This window comes from Salvelinus sp. IW2-2015, unplaced genomic scaffold (genome assembly GCF_002910315.2).
Source record: "Salvelinus sp. IW2-2015 unplaced genomic scaffold, ASM291031v2 Un_scaffold356, whole genome shotgun sequence".
Taxonomy (NCBI): Eukaryota; Metazoa; Chordata; class Actinopteri; order Salmoniformes; family Salmonidae; genus Salvelinus; species Salvelinus sp. IW2-2015.
Window position 1 is genome coordinate 432,819 of NW_019942547.1, and position 8,583 is coordinate 441,401.

The 8,583-nt window shown below is 41.5% G+C and overlaps 1 protein-coding gene across 5 annotated transcripts in view; it reads right to left on the reverse strand.

The window, feature by feature from the left end:
- LOC112068287 (bifunctional UDP-N-acetylglucosamine 2-epimerase/N-acetylmannosamine kinase) overlaps window positions 1-8,325 on the reverse strand; it is a 33,478-nt gene extending 25,153 nt beyond the window's left edge. For 3 of the 5 annotated variants that reach the window (XM_024135389.2, XM_024135387.2, XM_070438092.1), the window contains exon 1: window positions 7,913-8,106. Coding sequence is in view for 2 of the 5 variants with exons in the window: in XM_070438093.1 (XP_070294194.1) it covers window positions 8,113-8,214 (102 nt within the window). In the remaining 3 variants the exon portion in view is untranslated. The other 2 variants (XM_070438093.1, XM_024135388.2) reach the window with 2 other exon arrangements.
- Window positions 8,326-8,583: the final 258 nt, after the last annotated feature.

Here is an 8,583-nt window from a genome sequence, read left to right on the forward strand (position 1 = left end):
AGCGCTCAGGTCCTCAGACTGGGGTGAAGGTTCACTTTCCAACAGGACAATGACCCTAAACACACAGCCAAGACAACGCAGGAGTGGCTTCGGAACAAGTCTCAATGTCCTTGAGTGGCCCAGCCAGAGCCCAGACTTGAACCTGATCAAACATCTCTGGAGAGAGCTGGAAATAGTTGTGCAGCGACGCTCCCCAACCAACCTGACAGAGCTTGAGAGGATCTGCAGAGCAGAATGGGAAAAACTCCCCAAATATAGGTGTGCCAAGCTTGTAGCGTCATATCCAAGAAGGCTCGAGTCTGTTTTGCTGCCAAAAGTGCTTCAAGAAAGTACTGAGTAAAGGGTCTGAATACTTACGTAAATGTCATTTTATAGATTTGCTAAACTTTCTAAAAACCTGTTTTTGCTTTGTCATTATGGGGTAGTGTGTATAGATTGATGAAGGGAAAAAAGGACTTAATTTTAGAATAAGGCTGTAACGTTACAAAATGTGGAAAAAGTCAAGGGGTCTGAATACTTTCCGAATGCACTGTATGTTCAAAAGCCATCTTAAATCTATGGACTTTTTTTTAATGTTGTTCTGCTGTATAATATAATATTCTGTTTTTTTGGGAGGGGCTTGGGCTCATATTTATGCGTATGGTAAAGCTATAATATTCGTATGGGTGTTCTGCATGCGACGTTTAAAATGCATTAAATCAGCATCTTAGTTCTGGAACCTGCCTGGTATAGATAAAGAAATTACTCCTGTAATCTCAATTATGTCAAAGAAAGTGATTCATTTGTGCCTTGTTTGGATTCTTTATTAGTTCTTGTATTTTACACCATTTTAAACACCAATCGAGGGACTTATGGTGCTAACTAGCACAAGCTAAAGCATAACAGTACAATACATCAGATTGTTGATWAAAAAAAATTGTACGCTTACATATATTCTTTTACAATTCACATACAGCGCCCGCATCATGATTCAATGTGATCATTGATGATTCGATGTGTCAAATTTTTGATTGTAATCGGTCCCTAACATTATTACTAAGGTTATAATAAATCTTACTCATAAAAGAACAATGTCAAAACATCAGTTCTTTCCCATCTTCTMCAAGATGTACTTGTGGCTTTTTGCCAGCTCTGCCATCTGCAGGGTGTCTTTCGATTGGTCCTTGTTTGCTTAGGCTTAAAGCCTGAGTCCTTGGCCTTCCTTTGTGCAAATATTATAGTATAGTCAGGAAGCCGCCACGTCTGATTAAGATTTGTTTCCCCCCTCAGGTGTTTGAAATTCTTATTATTTTTAACCCTTATTTTACCAGGTTTGAGGGACGGGTTGGAATGGTACAATGATACAACCTGAGAAGTGTACTACAAAGCCGGATCAATGTTATTATATTTAACTTTTATTTAACTAGGCAAGTCAGTTAGAACAAATTCTTATTTACAGTGACGGCCTACCAAAAGGCAAAAGACCTCCTGCGAGGATGGGATAAAAAAAWATATATATATATGACAACACTACATAAAGAGAGACCTAAGACAACATAGCAAGGCAGCAACACATGACAACACAGCATGGTAGCAGCACAAAACATGGTAGCAGCACAAAACATGGTAGCAGCACAAAACATTGTACAAACATTATTGAGCACAGACAACAGCAAAGGGCAAGAAGGTAGAGACAACAATACATCACGCAAAGCAGCCACAACTGTCAGTAAGAGTGTCCATGATTGAGTCTTTGAACGAAGAGATGGAGATAAAGCTGTTCAGTTTGAGTGTTTGTTGCAGCTTGTTCCAGTCGCTAGCTGCAGCGAACTGAAAAGACGAGCGACCCAGGGATGTGTGTGCTTTGGGAACCTTTAACAGAATGTGACTGACAGAATGGGTGTTGTATGTGGCGGATGAGACCTACAGTAGGTATCTCAGATAGGAGGGAATGAGGCCTAAGAGGGTTTTATAAATAAGCATCAACCAGTGGGTCTTGCGACAGGTATGCAGAGATAGACAGTTTACAGAAGAGTATAGAGTGCAGTGATGTGCCCTATAAGGAGCATTGGTGGCAAATCTGATGGCCGAAAGGTAAAGAACATCTAGCCGCTCGAGAGCACCCTTTCCTGCCCATCTATAAATTATGTCTCCGTAATCTAGCATGGGTAGGATGGTCATCTGAATCAGGGTTAGTTGTGCCGCTGGGGTGAAAGAGGAGTGATTACAATAGAGGAAACCAAGGCTAGATTTAACTTTAGCCTGCAGCTTGGATATGTGCTGAGAGAAGGACAGTGTACTGTCTAGCCATACTCCTAAGTACTTGTATGAGGTGACTACCTCAAGCTCTAAACCCTCATAGGTAGTAATCACACCTGTGGGGAGGGGCATTCTTCTTACCAAACCACATTACCTTTGTTTTGGAGGTGTTCAGAATAAGGTTAAGGGTAGAGAAAGCTTGTTGGACACTAAGAAAGCTTTGTTGTAGAGCATTTAACACAAAATCCGGGGAGAGCCGAGCTGAGTATAATACTATCATCTGCATGTAAATGGATGAGTGAGCTTCCTACTGCCTGAGCTATGTTGTTGATGTAAATTGAGAAGAGCGTGGGGCTTAGGATTGAGCCTTGGGGGTACTCCGTTGGTGACAGGCAGTGGCTGAGAAAGCAGATTTTCTGACTTTATACACTGCACTTTTTGAGATGTAGTTAGCAAACCAGGCCAAAGACCCCTCAGAGACACCAATACTCCTTAGCCGGCCCACAAGAATGGAATGGTCTACTGTATCAAAAGCTTTGGCCAAGTCAAAAATAGCAGCACAACATTGCTTAGAATCAAGGACAATGGTGACATTCTTGAGGACTTTTAAGGGTGCAGTGACATCCATAACCTGAGCAGGAACCAGATTGCATACCCGATAGAATACTATAGACGTCAAGAAAGCTAGTCAGTTGATTATTAACAAGTTTTTCCAACACTTTTGATAAACATGGGAAAAATATAAATAGGCCTATAACAATTAGGAAGAATCAGCTTGATCTCCCCCTTTAAATAATGGACCAACCGTGGCTGCCTTCCAAGCAATGTGAACTTCCCCAGAAAGGAGAGACAGGTTAAAAAGGTTGGAGATAGGCTTGGCTATGATAGGGGCAGCAACCTTAAAGAAGAAAGGGTCTAAACCATCTGACCCAGATGGTTTTTGGGGTCAAGTTTAAGAAGCTCCTATAGCACCTCGGACTCAGTGACACCTGCACAGAGACACTTTGTAGTGGAGCAGGGGGAAAAGAGGGAGAAGCATCAGGGATAATCACATTAGAAGGGGTGGGAGATGAGGACATTTTGGACAGGCAAGGAGGCATGGCTGAGTCAAATAGGAATCCTGACTTAATGAAGTGGTGATTAAAGAGCTCAGCCATGTGCTTCTTGTCAGTAACAACCACATCATCAACTTTAAGGGACATGGGCAGCTGTGAGGAGGGTTTATTCTCCAGGTCTTTAACCGTTTTCCAGAACTTCTTGGGGTTAGACCCACAGAGCGAGAACTGCTCCTTAAAGTAACTAACTTTTGCCTTCCGGATAGCCTGAGTGAACTTATTTCTCATTTGCCTAAACGAGAGCCAGTCAGCCTGAATATGCGTGTTCCGAGCCTTCCGCCAAAATGCAATTCTTGAGGTGGAGTAACTCTACAAGATCACGGTTGAACCAGGGGCTGAACCTGTTTTTAATTCTCATTTTCTTTATGGCGGTGTGTTTGCAAACAATACCACTGAAAATATCAAAAAAAGAAGGTCCAAGCATCTTCGACAGAGGGGATCAAGCTGATTCTATTCCCCAGAAAGCCAGCTATCTTTGATAAGCAACCAGAAAAAAAACTACAGATTTCTGAACCCATTCACCTGCTGTCTGTTTACATCCTCTTATCCATCCTGGTCCAAGCCAAGGACACTGCATAGACACTGTTTGCACAGACACCGCCACTCTCCATCTATATAGCGAGAACATTGTTTGCATAGGAAAATATTGATAATCCTACATCGCCTAGCCCAAACATAGACCCCGATTAGGCAAGGTATATTAACATGCCATATATTTGTTTGCGATAGTTACAGTAAGCTCCAAAAGTGTTGGGACAGTGACCCATTTGTTGTTTTGGCTCTGTACTCCAGCACGTTGGATTTGTGTACCAAATATTAAGTTCTGCTTTTCTGATGTATCAAATACTTATGTCATGCAATAAAATGCAAATTAATTACTTAAAAATCATACAATGTGATTTTCTGGAATTTTGTTTTAGATTCCGTCTCTCACAGTTGAAGTGTACCTATGATAAAAATTACAACCTCCACATGCTTTGTAAGTAGGAAAACCTGCAAAATCGGCAGTGTATCAAATACTTGTTCTCCCCACTGTATAGGCATCTAAATTTATAAGGACAGGCCGAGCCGATGACCTCATTTCAAGATGGCTGCTACCTACATTCCGGTTATCGTTGTGAAGCATAAACTAAAACACGGAATACGTTGATACACACCGAAAGCCGGGATTCCACAGATCATGAGGATATCTTATTTGTCTGCCTGTGACCTACAGTTATTGATCACCAGCCCCGAGAGTCAAAATATTTTTTGCAAAACGTTTTCACCAAACATCTTACAAGGTAAGCTTAGATTTTGTCTGTGTTTGAGCTATAGCTACATAGAGGGTATCAAATTAATAATTTGGTTGGTATGAACAAATCTAGCATATTGCCCATGTTATCTGATGATGTATGACTTAATAGCAACATCGAATGTCCACCGAGTGACTATATCTTTGCGCATCAAAAAAATGATGTTACCTGCTTACGCGCGGTAGGCATCCATTACACAGGGAATTGGCAACTTAACAGTCTCTTAGCCAATGAGATAATGTTTACAGGGATATGTAGACGACCTGGGTGGGACAAAAAAATGATGTTACCTGCTTACGCGCGGTAGACATCCATTACACAGGGAACTGGCTACTATGGCAACTTAACAGTCTCTTAGCCAATGAGATAATGTTTACAGGGATATGCAGACGACCTGGGTGGGACAAAGCAAGGCATAGACCTTTTTTTTTTACCCCTTTTTCTCTTCTTCTCATGGTATCCAATTGGTAGTTACAGTCTTGTCCTATCGCTGCAACTCCCGTACGGACTCAGGACAGGCAAAGGTCGAGAGCCGTGCGTCCTCCGAAACACAACCTTCTTGACACAATGCCCGCTTAACCCGGAAGCCAACCACACCAATGTGTCGGAGGAAACACTGTGCACCTGGCAACAGTGTGAGCGTGCATTGCTGGGACAATTGTGCATCACCCCATGGGTCTCCCGGTCGAGGCCGGCTGCGACAAAGCCTGGACTCGAACCAGGATCTCTAGTGGCACAGCTAGCACTGCGATGCAGTGCCTTAGACTACTGCGCCACTCGGGAGGCCTAGGCCTTTATGCGTAATGCGAACTATTGCTACCTGGCTCAGAGATTTGGAAACGTCCCATGACCACACCTGACACCACTTACTAAAACATCTGCTCATTTCTAGTTGTTAGGTGTATTAATCACATTATTTTTCTGATATTGTTCACGTTGTCATCAATAATTCACTTATAGCTTGTCAATGAAATAGGACTTTCAATATAAAAAAAAACGTTTATTTTGTGTGCTTGATCTTGTGTAACTCCTATCTTCTGATCATTTCCTCACAATCTCCCAGATGTCTTCTTTCCAAATATACCACATTTTTGCATGTCACAATCATGTAATTACACATGAATAGCAGTTACTTTTGGGTATGCCTATTTAGGCGGAAATCTACATTTTGCCATTACATTTAAGGAGTTGCATGTTCAATAATAGGCTATAGCCTTTTGACTAACTCGATAGACTTACCATTGTTGAATGTTTCCATTAAACTCTTAATGAAAAAATGTCCGGTCCTTGTATGCATGCGTAGTATCAGTTTCGCTCTCGCCAAAATCAATCCAAAATTAATCCAATGCACTTCTATGGSCTTATTTTGGGCCTAAACTTGTCCGCCTGCCTTCCCTGCCTTAGAACCACTCCCATTGTTAGGGCGTAAACATAAGCACCTCGTCATTTTATACAGATCTTTGATATTATTTTCTGTTGGTCAAGTAATTTCACTGTTTGGAAAAAGGGGAACTGTAGGGGTATCTTAGATGGTTGGTGGTCTGGCTGTTGGGAGCTAGGGCGGGTGGCCGAGAGATCGCTGGTTCGGGTCCCCRGTTCGACTGGGTGGGGGCGCTTGACCCTGGTTGCTCCCGTGGGTCGTTCTGGATGGGAGTGTCTGCTGAATGTAAATGTTGAGTGGCTTCACTGTATGTTATAAAATTCWATTAAAAATGTAATACAAAATTCATATTAATTTGAGGGTTATTAATACAATGTTTTGAATATTTATACATTTTCCCTATCTGTAATACACATGATTTCCAGTGTTTGTGATACTCAAGGTACGGGTTGATGGTCACTAGACTTGATACTGAATGTTATGGATTATTCTCCTATCTGTTGATAGTAGTTGACGCCAGACTGGATGTACAAGGACTGAGGACACACAAATGATTTACTGTTGTATTGTATTGATGACATCCTGTGAACTCTGTGATTCTGTAGCATCTGACATTCATTGCCTTTTTGTTTTGACTTCCTACAAGACTCTCGGGCTGGTGTTTACAGAACATTTAGTGCTGTCTGATTAGGATATAAAAAGGGTCTGCCTCCCAAGATTGTATAGTCTAGACAAAGGCCTGCATAACACGTCTATTTCGTACCTAAACAAAGACAGATCCTGGTCTGTTTATTTCATACTGTATATCTGTATCATATACTGTTAAATCTAAAGGCAGTTTATGAAAATAACGTGTTGCTAATTGTGAAATTGCGCCACCCACTGGTATTCAGAGGAATACTAAGAATGTACTTTGATGTACAGTAGTAGGTGGTGGGACAAAATATTTAATTCCACACCCGAAGCAACAAACAGAAATCTACTGTATTCTCTAATAGCCAGCACACAGGCCTCCATCCATACACTCACGCCACAAATGTACATTAAATAATAGTGTAATGGGCATTGCTGAAATCAGATGTAGATAGAAAATTAGCCAGTTTCAACTAACTATATATTTCTCATTAAAGGACTAACTATTCTAGCTATTTACAATGTAGCTATTTCAATTATACAGTATGTTAGCTAGCTAGAATAAACTTGCCAGGGAATACAAATGTTAGGCTAACTATTCCTTTTTAGTTTGAATAGACATGTTTGTATAGTCAGCCTTGCCATATCAAAGTCGGTCTCAATTTATAAAAGTAGCTGACGTTAGCTCGCTACATACCTATTAGCTTAAAAAGTTCGCCTAAATCAGCCCGGTTATGTTGCCAACAAGCTATTAGCAGTTAGCTATCTATGGGTTGCTGTTAACGTCGTTAGCGGGATAGCTAGTTAACTCAACTCGCTTTATTCACACTGGTTAGTTAGCCGACAATGACAAATGTGAGATTTGGTATCTATATGATGAATATCTGACTAGTGTTACATTTCCTACTTGCTAGCTAGATAACTACCGGTATACTAGCCAGCTAACTTACGTGTGCTAACTTCAGCTAATTTCAACTAGGCTAGCTAGCGTTGTGATTCATAGTGAAAATGCGAATATATTACATTAACTAAAATGATAGCGAAGTTAGTTATAACGAAGCACAATATATTTGTCTTGTCTATATTGCGTTAGTTAGCTAGCAAGATAACTTTAGCCAAAAGTGTAATTCCGCTAACGTCAGCTAGTTACTGTAGCTAGGTCAAAGTTAGCTAGCTAGGTACCACCAAGCTAGCGCTAGCATGCAATACTCTGAAGCGTGAACGTTGTACTAAATTAACTTGCTACCTACCTTTATTCAAGCAGATCCTCTAATTTCATGTAATGTCTCTCATCATGTCTCTTTCAGATATAGGCTTGCGTGAAAGTGAAATGGTCCCGGGTACTTATACTCAAACTAATTTAACATTACTGGCACATATATTGCTTTTGTGTGCGAAATCTTAAAAAATATATAGTTCATTTTATATTCGAGCAGCGCAAACCTCTCACCGAGCCAGTACAATTAGTGTTCAACTGCAGCCTGCAATTCGGGGTGTTCCTGCATGTGGGCATTCCTGTATCAACAGGAACACCTGCCCCCAAGCATCCCATTGGTTCCTGCCAAACACCTGTCTTCGTTAATAGAACAGCGTGAAAAAGTTGCTCGACAGACGTGGGAGAAGGACACTGTTTACTGGTACAGCAGGCGGGAGGCTAGCTTGTTAGTTGGCTACACTGTGTGCTAGTTAGCTAGCGCACGTGACGCCCCCYCTCCAAGGTCCCCAAGAACACAGTGACCTCTATCGTTCTTAAATTGAGGTTGTTTGGAACCATCAAGACTCTTCATAGAGCTGGCCACCTGGCCAAACTGAGCAATCTGGAGAAGAGCCTTGGTCAGGGAGGTGACCAAGAACCCGATGGTCACTCTGACAGAGGTCTAGAGTTCCTCTGTGGAGATGGGAGAACCTTCCAGAACAACAA